A 16,629-nucleotide genomic window follows, 5' to 3' on the forward strand; every position below is an offset into this window, starting at 1 on the left:
ATATATCCGCGTCTCCAAGGCGCGTGGGTGTAAATGCTAGGAGATTGCTCTCCCACATGGAAAGATGAAACAAAAATGCCCGCGACCAACCAGGCCCAAGATGCGAAACGAATTCTAATGCAAGGTGAAGCAAGAATGAAAAAAACTTAAGCATCAGCTGGTTTCCTTCCGACCATGAGGTACATGGGTGTGAAGAGCTTCTCGCGGCCACCGGCAACAAGGCAGTCAGCGGCCAGGGCAAGACTGTCGGCGGTCTTCTGAGTGCCCTTGGGGGCAAGACCGATTGTCTCAAGGCAACCAACGAACCTGTGGACAAGTCCACGTCCAACCTTTGTCATACGAAGAATGGTGGGGATGTCGCCAAGGGTGCTGATGTACTTGAGCTGGCCAGACAGAGGCCAGTACCATGGGTAGGGGTCGTCCCTATCAGCCAAATCCTCGTGGTGCTCCATGACGAAACCAGCCGCCTTCATGGCAGCAAGCGCAACCTCGACCTTTTCCATGTTGGAGATACCATCACCAATCTCGATACCAAGACGGATCTCGCGGTGGTGAGGGTTCTCGTTGTCATACTTGTCGGTCATGAGCCACTCGTAGACACCAAAGACACCACCGGGCTTGAGGACGCGGAAGATCTCGCTGTAAATACCCTCGAGCGATGGTGCGTGGACGGTAGCCTCGATGGCGTAGACGGCATCGAAGGAGTTGTCAGGGAAGGACATTTGCTGGGCGCACGTTAGCCGGGAATATTACGAGGTATTTGGCAATGCTTACCATGAAGTCACCCTTGACGAAGTTGAGCTTGTGTGAGAGACCCTCCTTCTCGGCGTAGGCGGTCGCACGCTCAATCTGGTAGTCGTTGTTGTTCAAGCCAGTGACGTTGACACCAGCGAACTTGACAATCTCACGGGCAGGTCCACCAACACCACATCCAACGTCGAGGACGCGCATGTTGTCCTGGAGGTTCATCTTGTGGGCGAGGTAGTGCTCGTGACGGGCAATTGCCTGGTAAAAGGACTCGCCGTAGGCATAGCGACAGAAGTGGAAAGACTGGCCCCAACCATACTCGTACAGATCGGTAGCAAGGTTGTAGTAATGCCTGGTGAGGGTGGCGTACTCGTCTCGTCGTTCCTGTCAGATGTTAGTTAGTCTGCATGCTAGTGTTTAGGAGCCACCCGTTGCATACTTTGCGAGTCTCCTCGGTCTCATCCTTTGCCGCCTTGTTGTCCCAGTGCTTGAAGTACTCATCAACGGCGGCTTGCTGAGCAGCCTTGTCCTTGCCGAGTATGGCAGTCATGCCACCACGAGACTTTGCAGTCTGGCCGTGCATGGCCTTGTTAAACTCGGCATCGCGAGTATGGTCCTCCTTTTCAAGCGCAACGGGAGACATTGTAGATATTAGAAGGGATATAAAGAGGGATGTAAAAGTGGAACGGATGAAGCGGGTGTCAGAGAAGCAATTCCAAAGGCGAGGACCCTGGAAACTTTATAAGAAAGCAATGCTGGAGGGAAAGAGCGGTATGGGTAGGCAGAGTGGACAAATTCAAAGGGGGGAATCTGCAGTCGGCCAATCACAGCGCACTCTGTACGCGGCCTGGTCAACGGCACTAGCGGCTGCCCCCTCGTGCGCGTGAAAGCCAAGCCCGTGCTGCTGTGCCTGGACATTTGTTCCTAGCGCCACTCCGCCAACCTTGCTCATCAATCTTCGCCGCCCGTCGTCGCAATCAATCATCACCGCGCCCCACCCGCACGTACTCGACGCCTGCTGATACGCTCATTGCCATCGCCAGAGTAGATTGCGGCAACACATTCTCAATAATCACGACTCTTTGCGCGCTCCTTGTCCGCCATGCCGCCCCAGATCAAGAGCGACTTGAACCGCAGCGGCTGGGAGACGACCGACTTCCCGTCCGTCTGCGAAAAATGTCTGCCCGACAACCCCTACGTGCAGATGCTCAAGGAGGACTATGGCGCCGAGTGCAAGATTTGCACGCGACCCTTTACCATATTCCGCTGGAAGGCCGACCGCACCGCCCGACAGAAGCGCACCAACATCTGCCTGACATGCGCGCGTCTCAAGAACTGCTGCCAACACTGCATGCTCGATCTTTCGTTCGGTCTTCCCATCGTCGTCCGTGATGCGGCGCTGAAGATGGTTGCACCTGGCCCGCAGAGCGATATCAACCGACAGTACTACGCGCAGGAACACGAGAAGGAGATCGAGGAGGGACGGGGAGCCATGGAAGCCTACGAAAAGACCGACGAGAAGGCGCGTGATCTCTTGAAGCGCCTCGCACAGAGTGAGCCATATTACAAGAAGCAACGACGATTAGAGGCCGAGGCGGGCGAGAGCAGCGGACAAAAGGCGTTGCCAGCGCCCGGTGGTAGTGGTAGTGGTAGTGGAGGTGCTGGTGCTGGTGCTGGTGCAAGCCGTGAGAGCAATCACATCCCGGGACCCATCAGGACCAGAGATTCTCGCGGTCCTTCTGCGCGAGGAGGTATGCGGCCAGGACGGGGAGGCCGCATGGGAGGTCCAGCTGCAGAGCCGAGTCCACAAGACTGGCTACCACCTTCTGACCCCAACGTTGCGTCACTCTTTGTCACTGGTGTCGAGGACGACCTGCCAGAACACGAGATCCGCAAGCACTTTACACAATATGGACAGCTCCGGTCGCTGGTTTGCTCGCACCGAGCGCACTGTGCATACGTCAACTATGCCAAGAGAGAGGATGCAGAGACTGCGGCAGCAGCTCTGAAGGGCAAGGTGGTTATCAAGGGTTGCCCGATGCGAGTCACTTGGGGCAAGCCGAAGCAGCTAGACAGCCTGGATCAGAACGTCAGGATGCAATACGCAAAGGAAGGACGTCAAGTGGCGGGATCATCGCGACGGGCCGCTGCCGCTTCTCAAGCCGCCATTGAGGCTGGTCCACAGAGCAACCTTGACAGCATGGTCATTGCGCCGCCACCAGGTGCCGACGATGAAGTCCAGTATGCCAGCCTGGCAGGCAACTAAACTAGCTTAATATTTCCTTGCATTGGGACGGCGTTTCGCGATGCGTGGATTGCATGCATGGGTATCACGATTCAATTTGTCATGGATAAAAAGCCTAGGACGAGCAGCACTTTGTTCCGCCTAATGTAGTTTTTCCCTTTCCCTTTTTGATGTCCTCGTTATCGCCTCGTTCGGTGTGTTCGTGTATCCGTAGTTCTATAGATTGTTAGTCGAGAGACCCCAATACCAATGATGTTGTATGTATCATACTATATTTGCCATCTGGATCCTCTGCTTGACCCTGCACTACGTTCTCGCGCAGGAACTTGGACACCTCTTCTGCATGTACCAACGACTTTTGCAGCTCCTCACTTCCGATGCGCAGATTGCGATTCGACTCAAAGTTCTTGCGGACCTCTGCGCGGGCGGCCATGAGTGTGTGGGTGTCGCCTATCACTGTGAGCATGTTTTCAAAAGACAGTGAGGTGTCCGTACCTTGGAAGGCGATGCGCGCAGACCGCAGAAGGTTCCGGTAAGCTGCCAATGCCATGTTGTGTCGACGTGAGAGGTGAATGGATAGCAAATAACGTGGGCGCGGAGGTCCGCAAAGAAGATTAATTGCACGTGATGCTGTCTTTCCGGAAGATCCCTGTCGGCGATCCAACAGTTGCATCGGCGCTGATGTCAGGCCTCACAGAGGTCCACACACGAGCACGCACAACTGGCCTCTACAGTACAAATCGAGCTCCCACGCCGGGCTTCGATCTGCCACTGAGCCACCATGGTGTCTTTCTGGCCCTGGAAGGTAACTTTCCTCTCTCACTAACCCCGCCTTCTTACGCTAACGGCAACAGGGCAGCGAAGACGCCGCGTCTTTTGAGAGAACACTCAACGCCCTCACTGGCAAGATCAACAGAGCCGCCGCGCGAAATGACAAACAAAAGCAGCTCGCGCGCCGCGCGCGTGTCATGTGGACGCTTTATGCTGGCTTTGCATATATTCTGATCGCCGTCGTCCTCACTTTTGTCACTGGCTGGCAGAATTGGGGTCCTATTGAGGGGTCTGTTGTCGCGGGCGGCCCACTACTGTACATCCCACCTTTGGAGCCGTTAACGCGTCATATTTGGCTAACCACCATGCCGCAGCATCTACGGTCTACGCTACGCGCTCATGAGCTACTTTGACTACCGCATTCGCAACACGGAGCATTATCTCGAAAAGTTGGATAAGGAGCGCGACGCCACTATCGAGCGCCTAAAGGAGGCCACAAAGTACAACTCGACGCAGCAACTGCTGGAGAAATACGGCGGTGCTTCGCCAAAGCCAAAAGAGTTGGTTCAGGATGAAGATGACTCTCCTGCCCGCAGCAGGTCAAGGGGACCCCAGAAGCCGCTACCGCCGCCAGGTCCACGCACTGGCATAGCTCCTCCGCCTACTGCAAACATCAACCGACCTCAGCCTCCCCAGCTTCCGACAACTCCGCAACAGGTGCCTTCGATTGTGACGCCTCCACCTCCGCCATCGCTGCCTCCTCTCAATGCACCCGGTGCTGAATTCGCTCCCAATGCCTTTGAATCTCACCTGAACAAGCCGCAGCAGCAGGAGCCTGCCATCCAGCCCCCTACAGTCCCCGAAACCCACTGGTACGACCGTATTCTCGATGCCCTGCTCGGAGAAGACGAAACCCAGGCTAAAAACCGCTTCGCCCTAATCTGCACAGAATGCCGCCTCGTCAACGGTCAAGCCCCTCCTGGAGCGCGTACACTAGAAGACGTCGGCCGCTGGCGCTGTGGCGGCTGCAGTGCATGGAACGGCAAGGAAAAAGTCCGTGAAGACGATGTTACACGACTTGTTAAAGGGTGGGAGGCTGAACGCCGTGCAAAAAGTGAAGCCCATCTCCGCACTCAGAGTCCTGATGGAGGTATCGATTCGGATAACAGAGAGACGGAAGATGATGGCATTATGATTGGGGCTGATGAGGGGCTGGGCGTTCATGTCCCCCCTACGGAGAGTACCGAGGATGATGATGCACCCCGGGCGAGGGTTACGAGGAGTAAGTCGAGAGGGAAGGCGAGGAAGTGAAGACTTGAGTTAGACGGGGCATGATGGGTCTCTTTCTTTTTCTTTCTTTGCTGTTTTTTCTTTTGTCCAAAAACTGAGGGATCGACTGCAAGACTAGCAAGCAAAAAGGGTAGGTTTTATAAGATTTTTTTTCTTTTCTCTAGAGGGTTTAACCCCGTGGCTTGGTCTAGTCTAGCAGTCTCCCACTTTTTCTTCCTCCTCGTCCTTGATTGTTTTGTAAAACTATGAAAGTCTTTTTTTTTCTTGTCGAAATCGGTGTAGTACTGATGAGTCTTTTTTTTCCCATGCCTCACTACCAAAACTCCTATCTTCTTCTCCGCGTGTATGAATTTCTATAGATTCCCCTCATCATTAGATTCCCCCCCCCCTTCCATATCCCCAAAGTATAAAGAAAAGCAGCATAAGAAAAAAAAAACCCAAACTCGCATCCCCATAAAAATCAATATTCAACACACCACAGCAACTACAGTTAAATCACTCATCAATCCACTCCTCAGCCAAAAACCTACACTGCACATTCCAATACTCCCACAACAACCTCCTCGTCTCACTCATTTCGAACTCGCCGTCTTCATCTTCGTCGCCTGTTGCAGTAGTGGTGATAGTCAAGTACGCAGTACTATTGCGTCTATCACCCGCGACCGCTCCTTTCGACGGGTCTGGATGCGGATCGGGGCTATGAGTTTGCGGGCGTTTTGTAGTGGGGTTTGAGTCTGGAGCTGGGGTTGCGGAGGGACGCAGAATGGTGCTGGTGGGGCGTGGTGGGAAGAGGGAGGTTGTGGTGGTGGTTGTGGATTTGGGGCGAAGGGGAGCGGTAGGGGCGCGTTTTTGGAGTTTTGTTGTCATGGATGGGGTGGTGGGTTTGGGTGTGGGTTTTTGGTGGACGCTGGGTTTTTTGGAGAGGGAGAAGTGGCGGGTGAGGTTTGGGGTGCTGCTGGATCTTGTGGCTGGGGCGATGCGGGTGCGGGTGCGAGTGCAGTGTGGGACGGGTGCTGTGGGGGTGTTTCTGGGTAGGGCGGTGGGTGTTTCTTCTTCACGGTGGAAGGGCATCATGCGGGATAAGTCTACGCTGTTGGCTTTTCGCGGGGGAGGAGAGATACTGGATGGGGAAGATGTGGGGGGCTTGGGACATGTGGTGATGGGAAGCTTGTTGAGCCATGTACGCAGCCATGCGGGTTTTTCGACTCCAGTGTCTTCCTTGTTTGGCTGTCGTGTTGTAGAACGGTCTTTTGCTGTGCTCTGTAAGCCTGAGTTCTATTGCACCAGTGGATTAGTAGCACCTTGTGTACTCATAACAGCACTTCTGTTCTTCTTACGAAGAGTGTTTCTCTTCTTTAGCGGTGCGCTTGTTCGTGTAGTATCGTGAGTGAAGACCTTTCTTCCTTTCTGAGCCCGAGAGTTGGTATATCCTCGTGAGGGTCGTGGGAGAGGGCAGCTAGTATCGCGTCTCGTGCTATGCTCGAATTGTCGTTCAATCTTGCATAGGGTGCATATTTTACGGACCTGATGATCCAGTCAGTAGTTACTGGTAAATTCGTTGAGTAGGTGGTAGATGTGACTATCATCTACATCGATGGGTAGTGACATTTGCATCTCATAAGATAACCTATCATCAGTTCCAGAGGCATAGATTCATGACTTACACGCTCCATGTTGATTGTCGTACCGCACCGCTTGACAATGTTGCTAATAGATGCTGAGATACTGGTCCTTCGAACAAGAAAACGGGAGCTTGGGCAATAGTGATCATGTATAGAAAGGTTTGCTAATTGTCATTTTCCTGTAATACACAAGCATCTTCGCACCCTGTGCGGGGAAAGCGACAACGGCTGGGACAGGGTCGATGGAGGGTCAGCATCGGTATCAAAGAGACATCATCATGTACTATGAGAAAATCTAACCCAAGTACTGTACCAGAACCAACTCCATTTCCCCATTTACATGGTTTCTTATGCAATAAATGGTCTGGGCCTTGCAAACGCTTCAGTTAGTATCGTCCAAGTTTTGGTTGAGACTGGCAGCTTCGCTTTCGACTCGACAAAGAAGCACTTTGTAGAACCTTGACTACTTTCCAAAGAGTGTACTGGCCTCATTTTGACAACGGAAGAGATGCTCTTAGCATTTGGGCTGGTGGTTGGTGAGCACTTTCCATTGTTGCTGGATGAACTTCAGGTGCTCCTCGATAATCTATCTTGCTTCGTTCCATTCATTGTCATACTCTGTCTCCTAAAAGGGCTCCATTATCTTATTCACTCGCAAAGCTCGTGTATATTATTCGTCGTTCTTTTGCAGAGCTGTTTCGATAGCGCGCTTGTATTTTTCGTATTGCCTGTTGGCCGCATTGATCTCGCGCTTGTATCTTTCACAGATGATGTTCTGATCCTGATTTACAAAGCCCGCCATCCAACCACCCATCGCTTCGCGTTCTGGGTCAGGTCCTGGAGTATTCGGTCGAACCGGTGTTAAGGGTTTCTGGTTTCTGTTAGGGTGTGCCGACTGCTCTGAACGAGATGACTTACAGGTGACGTCTCTTCATGTGCCCTTTCTGGCAGAGTGTGTTCATTCTGTTTTGAATTGACCTTTGAAGCAACGGGCTGTTGTAAGTCTTTTTTGACACGCTGGTGCATATCGGGGCCAAATGAGTGACGTTGGACAACTGACGCGGCATGCGCATGAGCGGGACGTCTTCATGGCGTTCCTTGAGCAATAACAGCATCAAAATGGCGTGACCAGGCTGCAGGGGAGAGTCGAACGTTTTCAGCAGTGTTAGTGAAGCCAGAAGTGTTCTGCTCAACAATGATTACATCGTCCAGAAAGATGCCAGCCGTCTCAGCCATCTGTTGAAGCTTTGTAATTATTCTCTCAAGTGTCCTTGTTTCCCTCTCAAATACAGTCTTAGAAACTTGAGTTCGACGTGAGTTCTCCTCACGGAGCTTTACTCTTGGAATCTTGATTGCATTAAACGACTCTTCGATAAGGAAAGCCTCCTTTTTCTGCTCGACAAGCAAGGTATCGTGCACGAGTTGGACGCTATGATTTGTCCGTAAGATTTCGAGCAACTTTTTTACTTCGTTGTAAGTGCACTCTTGCTGCTTGATGGGTTTATGGGCTTCGTCCAACCTTTTCTTCTCGACCTTAACAATATTGTCTTCCTGCTGTTTCATATTTTGCCACTCAAGGCGAACAAAATTAAGGACACCTCTGCAGTTCTGTATCTCCTGTACGATGAGTGTTTTCAGTTCGTCATTGTTCTCTTTAGCAGTTGCTTCAATCTTGGGAGATGCCATGGCAAGTTTGTGCTGGGCTTCTTAGTGATATTGTGATTTTGTTGCACAGAGTTGAGATGTTAACTGTACGTTGTCCGGAAGGGAATAGTGGTTTGCGGTGATATATCCGTGTTGCGTGATGATGGAAGTCAAAGTGAAGGTGAGGTTAGAATCCGTCCGATCTATCGGCTCTTATCGTTCATGCGGACGAAACTTATCGTAACCTGAGTTCCTGAGTATGCAATGAGCTTAGCAAACAAGTGTGATGAAGAGATCTGAGAAACCGTCAATGTAAAGGGCTAGCAGCGACGCTAGCGATGTGATGGTGGTGATTGCCACAATGAAAAACGCGGGGAGTGGGTCAATGGCAACTTTACAGGAAGGCACACCCATGCTACGTCCTTTTCAATGCAAACAGGACACAGAAAGGAAGATCAGGTACCCATCAAGTCTAGAGACTACAGGTCTCATGGGTCGGTGACATCACACATATATGATAGGATTTAACATTCGAGTCGCGAAGAGCTACATAAACTAATAATTCCTCAGTCCACTACATGTCATCTCATACAAAACATATCAACACATGGATGTAAACACATACAATAACAAGTCGCTGCGTCGTCTCATAGCACAGCTAGAAGGGTATCCCGAAACAAAAACAAAGCACAAATACAAAACCAGCTGCCAGGGTGCAAATCCGAATTGCTCGCTTGCCCGTTGTCGCCATAATCATGAGTGTTCGTGAAGACTTAATAATAAATGCCCTGGCACACGAAAAAGGTCAGGAACAGTTCATATCTTTCACTCGCGCAACAAACCACCAATGCCAAGACCTACACCTTGATCGACGCGTCCGCGCTTGGGCGGACTCGTCTGATTTCGCAAGTCCGCTGTTGATGGCATGCGGCCCCTCTTGAGCTCGTTGGCACGAGTCAAGCCATGGCCCTTTTTGACCTGGCCAAAGATTTTGCTCTGCACCAGATTCGAAGGCTGCGAGGCCGGTGCGGACATGATGCCCTTTGCTGGAGGCGGTTGTTGCAGCAGGCTTCGTGCCATTTGGCTGGCTTGGGATTCTGGCACCTGGTCGTCTTCGCGATCTGTAAAAGCCTCCTCCTCATCAATGCTAGACGCAGTAATGGTGGAGTTGCTGCTTTGGCGCCGAATGCTTTCGGGCTTCTGCTGGTAGTGGATGGGGGGTGCTGACTGGGGAATGTTGGTTGGCGCAAAGAGGGGCGGTGTGCGAGGCACCTCGGCGCGGGGGAAGGCAGCTCTCTGGTTGGGTGTTTGAGGCAGTGATGACATGGATTGTGCACCTCGCTGGTGGCTGAAGCGTGCCCTTGGCGCCTGCACTCTGTTGGGAGTCGAGGGAGCTGTGGACGCGTCTTGGCTGAGCATCTTGTCGGCCAACAACAGAGCCTCAAAGTTGCTCTGGCTCCTGCTTTGCTGAGAAAGTGGAGGCGGCGGGACGCGATTGAGGCGGTTTCTTGGGGTAGGCTGGGCTGGGGTGCCAAAGGTAGATCGGGGCGAGGATTGCTCAATTTGCTCCAATAGAGGGGCAATGTGGTCGCGGTTGTTGCGGATTCTTGTCTTGAGCCTGTCGTTTTCCTCAATGAGACTCGCCAGCTCGCCCTCGCGGTGCTCAGTCAAGCGCTTCTGCTGCTCAAGCATCTCTCGCAGCTCGTCGTTCTCGCTTTGAAGGACTTGGTTCTGGCGCGTCAGTTCAGACACCATGACAGCATTGGCCGCGTTGGCCGAGTCATGGTACGTCTGTTCTGGCGCGGCCATTGTGGCACGGCGCTTCTCCTCGGCTTGCTGTAACACGTCGAGCTCGCGTTGGGCCATGGCCAGCTCGACAGCCATGCGGCTCGCAGCTTCCTGGCTCTCCATGACGGCCATGTTGTGCTGCAGCTTGTAGTGGGCTGCCGAGAGTCGCATATCGCGCAGTGCGTTAGACAGGCTGTTCACCATGGCCCTCAGTTCCTGGACAGAGGCACTGTTGACCTGGTCCTGGGGATACAGGCCTGCGCCCAAGTCGGCCAGGGCAGATGCCTGGTCGGGCAGCTTGGTGGTGGGCGGGGGAGAAGTGAGCTGGGGAGTGGGGGGAGAAGGCGTCCGCATTGCCGCGCGAGCAGCGGGCGCCTGTGAGGATGAGGGGGGAGGTGTCATGGACGACGTGGTGCGGGGAGTGGGCGAGGCCAGCTTGGAGGTGCCTGGCGACGCGGGCTGGTGTTGAGGCGGGTGCTGGTGGGCGTCCATTGCGGCGGCGGCGTCGGGCGGGCGGCGGTAATACGCGACGCGGGAGCGCGACTTGTGCGTGTGGGGAGAAGGCGAGGACGGCGTCGGGGCGCGCTGTGGGCCGCTTGCGGTGGCGAGCAAGGGCGGGGGGACAAGGGATGGAGAGTGGCAGAGGTGGTGGTGAGGGTGAAGGGCAAAATAGGCCGTGGCAGACGTGTCGTGGGCGGTCGCAGCGTCGCGGGCCCTGCGTTGGCTGGGCTGGCTGGCTGGCTGGCTGCCTTGGTTGCAGTGCGCGCACGCGGCGCTAGGCCCAAACGGCCGCCATGTCGATAAAACACAGACAGCAGCGTGTCGGCTGGGCAACCGTTCCCTCCCGTTCACGCTCAGACTGGCTGCTGCGCCCGGCGCGGAGAATTACTCTGGCCCCAGCCAATTTGTCTTGTCGCCACACGATCCTCGACCCTCGTTCCCGGCCGGGCGTGCCTCTAGCTCCTTTGTCTGTCTATGCGAGTCTGCATGAACGCCTTCGGAACCCCTAGGCGTGAGCGTGACATCCTGTAGCGCCCAACACCATGGACCAGTCTTCGTCAACCCGCCCTTCGGGGATCCCCAGGCCCGCCCCCGCCTCTCGTCTGCCCGTCCTGCGTCAGTCGGCCAGCCAGTCGCAGTTGCGTGCCACCCCCTCGACCGAGCAACTGCGCAAGAAGCCCTCCCTAGCCTCCATCTCCCGCCCAACCGCCTCGACCCTACAGAAGAAGACATCCAGGGCCTCGCTCGTCCTCCCCAACGGCCCTCCTCCTGCTGCTGCTGCCCCCTCGATTGCCGCGCCCCCGAGTTCGACTCCAGGACGGACCCCCTACTCCTCTTCCCGGAGAGTCAGTGGCATCCCCAACTTTGGCCAACGCCGCACCTCGACTGCTGCTTCGAGCGCTTCCTCCAATTACAGCGATGCTTCAACCTTCAAGAAACCTCTGGCCCGGCCTGTCTCGTCCCAGCCGAAGGAATCGTCACGTCCAACTTCATCTGTCCCTGGCGGTCCGGAAGACACATTAGGCCGGCTAGAAGGCTTCAGGTCGGCCTCAAGGGCATCCTCACGCGCAAGTTCACGGGCAGCACACCATGAAAGCGACACGGAACATGAGGCCGCCGTTTCAGATGGCTCAGAACAGCCACGGCCCTCACTTTCGGAAAGAACCATAGAGAGTCTATCGCAACTTCCATCTTCACCAGCACCAAAGAAGGGAAGGCGCAGGTCGAGCTTCTTCAACAACGACAACAGCATGCCACCACCGCTACGCCCAGCGTCAGCCACGTCCAACGGCAGCAGACCATCGACCAGCGATGGCTCGCAACAGACCATCCCAGGAACTCCAAAGAGACTTGCTGTTCCCCCTACCAACAGGATGTCCATGACATCCCCGGGCAAACGAAGTGCGAGTGCCAATGTCATTTCATCAGCTGTGACGCCTACCAGACAAACATCCCTTGTGCGTTCCGCGTCAACCGTTAAGAAGCAGCCACTATCGGCAGCCCACAATCTCCAAGACACACCCAAGCCGCGTCTGATGACCAACACTAAGAATCTGGCTGCCCGCACACCGAGAACCCGGGCATCCCTTGGCAACATGTTTGCACAAGCAACCTCACCTCCCGGTACTGCCGTAAGTTCTCCAGTATCAGGTCACGAGACCCCCGTGAAAAAGACCCCAGACACCGTTCGAAGAGTCGCCAGCTCTTCAGCAGCTCTGCGGGATCATATTGCAAAGGCCAAGGCGGCAAAGAAGCCAGATATCGCTCCGGCACCCGTCGAAGCATCGCCAAAGGCTGCGAGCTCCTCGAATGCCTTGAGAGAACAAATCGCAAAGGCTAGGGAGGCTGCCAAGCGCGCAAGGGCCGAGCCCGTTAGGAACAGTACACCCCCTTCGGATGTCATCATTCCCGATCCGGCCGAAATCGCAACATTTGACTTTGGTCTCAATGAAGACCCTTTCAACCAGCGCACCAAAGGTGGCGCTTCTGTTCTGCGTCGGCGTATCGATACAGCTCGTGGAGATGGCCGCTTGAACATTGCTGCAATGGGCCTCAAAGAGATACCAGATGATGTACTTTCAATGTATACTTATGATCCCAACGACACAAAGGTGGCGTGGGGCGAAGTTGTAGATCTTACTTCTATTCTAGCTGCGGATAATGAGCTTGAAATTATCCCAGACAGCATGTTTCCTGACGTTACCGTCGAAGACATGATTGATTCCGACGAGGCAGGTCCTCAGTTTGGCGGAGTCCAGAATATTGACTTTCACGGCAACATGCTTCGAGAGCTGCCCATGGGACTGAGACGACTTACACAGTTGTCCAAACTGAACCTCGTAAGTCTTTGCTCAAGCCGGCGGTGTTCCCTCAGTCTGGCTCCATTTGTATGTTATACAAAAATGCTAACAATATCCAGTCAAGGAATAAACTATCCATGGAGGTATTCGACGTGATTGCCCAAATACCCACTCTTCGGGAGTTGAAGCTAGCCGAGAACAACCTGGAAGGTCCCCTGTCACCATCGCTGTGTGATCTTACGGCATTGGAGATTCTAGAACTACAAGCAAACGAGCTAGATAGCCTCCCCAGTGGCTTCGAGCGCTTGACCCAACTCCGCACGCTTAACGTAACCGACAATCAGCTCCGCAGCATTCCCACCGAGGTTTTCTCTTCCGCCCTCATTGAGCTGCACGCATCTAAGAATCGTCTCGAGGGTGCTCTCTTTTCTACAAATTCTGTAACGCATCTGCAAGAACTGCACGTGGCTCAGAACTCTCTTACGTCGCTATGCGAAGACGACTCAATTGATTTGCCCGCACTTAAAGTCTTGAATGTTTCTATCAACCGACTTACCTCTCTACCTGCAGTATCGGGTTGGAGCAATCTCATCACTCTACTAGTGGGAGAGAATAAACTCACAGCTCTGCCTGAAGGTTTTACCGCCCTTCAGCAGCTCCGTACTGCAGATTTTACTGGCAACGACATAACCCAGCTTGACGAAAAGATTGCACTTATGGAGAGTCTTGACCACCTTACTGTGGCTGCCAATCCCCTGCGTGATCGAAAATTCCTTTCCATGGGTACCGAAGACTTGAAGCGTGACTTGGCCTCTCGGTTGCCAGCTGATGATCTCCCAGCCGAGGTTGATGAAGAATTTGTGAATGAAGATGCTCAAGAGTCTCAATCCAAATGGGAACTTACTCCCTCTGGCACTTTGGATCTAGCAGGCAAAGATATGGACGAGCTTGAAGTTGACGACGCTACATCAGAAGTTCTTGTTAATGGCTTACGTCAACTCCAACTGCAGCGCAACAAGTTCATCGCTATTCCGCCTGTTGTTGGGACTTTTCAACACCTCACTGTTCTTGATCTTTCCAGGAACGCTATTGGAGTTGCATTGTCAGCACCGCTCGAGCTCGCCCAACTTCGCGATCTCCGTCTTGCTAGCAACAAGCTGACAAGCTTGACACCACTGACGGCCCACCTCACAGCACCGCACCTTGTCACCTTGGACGTTTCGATAAATCGCCTGAGTGGTGCTCTGCCTACCCTTCACACCTCATTCCCGTCGCTCACCACTCTGTTGGCATCGGACAATAAGATTGCAGAGGTCTCTGCTGAAAGTCTGACGAACCTGAGAATTGTGAACCTTGGAAACAATGACATTGACCGCTTGGAGCCACGTATTGGCTTGCTCCAAGGCACTCTGACTGGCTTCGAGGTTGAAGGAAACAAGTTCAGGGTGCCCAACCGACAAGTCCTACAAAAGGGTACAGATGCCGTTTTAACATGGCTTCGAGACAAGATACCAAGGGAGAGTTGGAAGAGTACCGACAGCGCAAGTACTGAATTCTTCGATGCTGATGATGGTGGCTTTTAGTTTTCTCGGTTGGGATGTTAGACTAGGGCGGCAGGTTTAGGAAAAACAGGGCAGGTGTCTATGGAAGAGTTATTCTCTTGGCTATATTTTAGGTATTTTGTAATACTTTCATGTATATATCTGCCCTATGGTCAAGGGTTTGGAGGTATTTTCTTTTAGACTTGTTCCTTGGTATATCTTTCTTATTTTTTCTCCCTTCTCACTTTCTATCATTTCCATACTTGCTATTCTTTTCTCGCGTATCAAATGGGGGAATTGCTACAATGGCCATACGGTGTTAATTGTAAAATTAGTCATGGCGATCTGATTACGCAGAAACATGCATAGCCCTATATCCTTTTAGAATGCAACTCGATAAAAATAATTCCGACTGATGTGTGATCACCGTTGTTGTACATAGTTTGGTTCAAACGTCCATGTCCCGAAGGATGCGCGCCGTCTCGTCGACCCACTGACTAGCGGACTAGCGTCGGCGAAACGCTTTTCCGCCAGCTCGCCTCGCGCACGCTAAGCGGCACCTCGAAAATTCGCGGATTGTCGAGATTTCTTTCCCCGACAGCCGTACGATTCACTAACCACCAGGTCCGCCATCGAGGTACGTTAGCCATTTCCGCGTCGCACCGAGCGCAATCGCAACATTCCATTGTCAACGCGACACTCGATACAACAAAGCACGGTTGGGCGACAGAGGGCTGATTCGAACATAGACAATCCGATACAATGGCCATCAAGCACAACCAGCAGATTCAGAAGAATCACTTCCACAAGGACTGGTATGTTGGAGAAATGGGAAAATTGTTGCAACGGTTCAGTAAACTAACTGCAAGACAGGCAACGCTACGTCCGCGTGCACTTCGACCAGGTAATTCCCCTCTCACCTCGCTGAGAGTAGTGGCGCCTGTGTACACATTTCTGACATTGCAAACAGCCTGGCAAGAAGAAGTCCAGACGCAATGCTCGTGTTGCCAAGGCTGCGAAGGTCGCCCCCAGGCCTGTTGACAAGCTGAGGCCCGTTGTCCGCTGCCCAAGTAATTATTTTCTGCCGAATGCACGTTGACAAAATTGCTAACCGCCGTAGCCATCAAGTACAACCGCCGTGTCCGCCCCGGCCGTGGTTTCTCTCTTGCTGAGTTGAAGGGTAAATATTCTACTTCAACTATGTTGAGCACTACTAACATGTGCAGCTGCCGGTATCCCCCGCAAGTTCGCTCGCACCATCGGTATATCTGTCGACCCCCGCCGCCAGAACCTTTCCGAGGAGGGCCTCAAGGCCAACGTCGAGCGCCTCCAGGAGTACAGGAAGCGCCTCATTCTCTTCCCCCGCCGCAACGGCAAGACCAAGAACGGTGACGCCTCCGCCGAGGAGGTCAAGGCTGCTAAGAGCGGTGACAACCTCGTCAGCAACACCTCTGCCGTTTTCCCCATCAAGAACACCGTCCAGCTTGAGGAGGGTCCCATTGGCAACTACGAGGCCACCGAGAACGCTTACAGGAAGCTCCGTGACTCCCGCGCCGAGGCCCGCTACGTCGGTGCCCGCGAGAAGCGCGCCAAGGCCAAGGCTGAGGAGGCTGACGCTAAGAAGAAATAAGCTACTCGCTGGTGAAGCGACTGCGTGGTTCTTTGCTATGGCTTACGAAACTATAAAAGTCAAGGTTACGATACGGCAATGGATATTTCCAGCATGGGTATTCCCAGCGTGGGCAATCCCAGCATGGGCGGCGTCACGGTTAGGTCTGTCTAAGGATGACAGCATGTGAATGATACCTAGTTTTTCAAATGCAAGCCGTGCCTCCCATTTTTGCTGTTTTAGATGTGTCCGCCCCGAGGTAATATTTGTGTCACTAATTTATCTCGTCAACAGGGTTCGGTCCTGGAGACGGTGGATTCAGGACTCCATTCTTGGATGTTAACGTGATTTTTTATTGCAAGTAACCCCACAGCGCTCTGTGCCTCGTCCAAGTTTCGGTCAAACTACAAGTCAGCCTCTTTTTATCAATACGGACTTGGAACAGTACTACTCAGCATTGACCAAGGCTTCTCCTTGATCTGATCTGTCCCTACATATTCCTACACTCCAAAGGGGCACAAAAAACAGAAACTAAGCTGATCGAGAATGTACGTTCAACCAGTCACATCAA

General features: G+C 53.2%; 9 protein-coding genes across 9 annotated transcripts; 3 read left to right on the plus strand and 6 right to left on the minus strand.

Annotated features, from left to right (window-relative positions):
- Nucleotides 1–146: 146 nt before the first annotated feature.
- On the minus strand, nucleotides 147–1,390 carry COCCADRAFT_22623 (uncharacterized protein; the record flags this gene model as incomplete). The annotated part of the gene is made up of 3 exons (XM_007709620.1): nucleotides 147–725; nucleotides 775–1,131; nucleotides 1,187–1,390. 3 exons carry the CDS (start codon nucleotides 1,388–1,390, stop codon nucleotides 147–149), a joined length of 1,140 nt encoding a protein of 379 aa, XP_007707810.1.
- Nucleotides 1,391–1,849: 459 nt separating this feature from the next.
- On the plus strand, nucleotides 1,850–3,013 carry COCCADRAFT_22624 (uncharacterized protein; the record flags this gene model as incomplete). The annotated part of the gene is made up of 1 exon (XM_007709621.1): nucleotides 1,850–3,013. The coding sequence occupies one exon, from the start codon at nucleotides 1,850–1,852 to the stop codon at nucleotides 3,011–3,013; it is 1,164 nt and encodes a 387-aa protein (XP_007707811.1).
- Nucleotides 3,014–3,107: 94 nt separating this feature from the next.
- On the minus strand, nucleotides 3,108–3,542 carry COCCADRAFT_84419 (uncharacterized protein; the record flags this gene model as incomplete). The annotated part of the gene is made up of 3 exons (XM_007709684.1): nucleotides 3,108–3,208; nucleotides 3,263–3,442; nucleotides 3,488–3,542. The coding sequence occupies 3 exons, from the start codon at nucleotides 3,540–3,542 to the stop codon at nucleotides 3,108–3,110; spliced, it is 336 nt and encodes a 111-aa protein (XP_007707874.1).
- A 231-nt stretch (nucleotides 3,543–3,773) lies between these two features.
- Nucleotides 3,774–5,074, plus strand: COCCADRAFT_32972 (uncharacterized protein; the record flags this gene model as incomplete). Its single annotated transcript, XM_007709644.1, has 3 exons — nucleotides 3,774–3,797; nucleotides 3,847–4,079; nucleotides 4,138–5,074. 3 exons carry the CDS (start codon nucleotides 3,774–3,776, stop codon nucleotides 5,072–5,074), a joined length of 1,194 nt encoding a protein of 397 aa, XP_007707834.1.
- A 474-nt stretch (nucleotides 5,075–5,548) lies between these two features.
- COCCADRAFT_22626 (uncharacterized protein) lies at nucleotides 5,549–6,726 on the minus strand (the record flags this gene model as incomplete). The annotated part of the gene is made up of 3 exons (XM_007709622.1): nucleotides 5,549–6,321; nucleotides 6,391–6,577; nucleotides 6,718–6,726. The coding sequence occupies 3 exons, from the start codon at nucleotides 6,724–6,726 to the stop codon at nucleotides 5,549–5,551; spliced, it is 969 nt and encodes a 322-aa protein (XP_007707812.1).
- Nucleotides 6,727–7,345: 619 nt separating this feature from the next.
- On the minus strand, nucleotides 7,346–7,701 carry COCCADRAFT_1318 (uncharacterized protein; the record flags this gene model as incomplete). Its single annotated transcript, XM_007709599.1, has 2 exons — nucleotides 7,346–7,546; nucleotides 7,594–7,701. The coding sequence occupies 2 exons, from the start codon at nucleotides 7,699–7,701 to the stop codon at nucleotides 7,346–7,348; spliced, it is 309 nt and encodes a 102-aa protein (XP_007707789.1).
- Nucleotides 7,702–7,761: 60 nt separating this feature from the next.
- On the minus strand, nucleotides 7,762–8,361 carry COCCADRAFT_1319 (uncharacterized protein; the record flags this gene model as incomplete). Its single annotated transcript, XM_007709600.1, has 1 exon — nucleotides 7,762–8,361. The coding sequence occupies one exon, from the start codon at nucleotides 8,359–8,361 to the stop codon at nucleotides 7,762–7,764; it is 600 nt and encodes a 199-aa protein (XP_007707790.1).
- Nucleotides 8,362–9,144: 783 nt separating this feature from the next.
- COCCADRAFT_84609 (uncharacterized protein) lies at nucleotides 9,145–10,461 on the minus strand (the record flags this gene model as incomplete). Its single annotated transcript, XM_007709685.1, has 1 exon — nucleotides 9,145–10,461. The coding sequence occupies one exon, from the start codon at nucleotides 10,459–10,461 to the stop codon at nucleotides 9,145–9,147; it is 1,317 nt and encodes a 438-aa protein (XP_007707875.1).
- A 4,750-nt stretch (nucleotides 10,462–15,211) lies between these two features.
- On the plus strand, nucleotides 15,212–16,079 carry COCCADRAFT_1322 (uncharacterized protein; the record flags this gene model as incomplete). Its single annotated transcript, XM_007709601.1, has 5 exons — nucleotides 15,212–15,264; nucleotides 15,323–15,353; nucleotides 15,420–15,519; nucleotides 15,570–15,629; nucleotides 15,676–16,079. 5 exons carry the CDS (start codon nucleotides 15,212–15,214, stop codon nucleotides 16,077–16,079), a joined length of 648 nt encoding a protein of 215 aa, XP_007707791.1.
- Between the last annotated feature and the right edge of the window lie 550 nt (nucleotides 16,080–16,629).

Source organism: Bipolaris zeicola (genome assembly GCF_000523435.1).
Source record: "Bipolaris zeicola 26-R-13 unplaced genomic scaffold scaffold_10, whole genome shotgun sequence".
NCBI classification, from domain to species: Eukaryota; Fungi; Ascomycota; class Dothideomycetes; order Pleosporales; family Pleosporaceae; genus Bipolaris; species Bipolaris zeicola.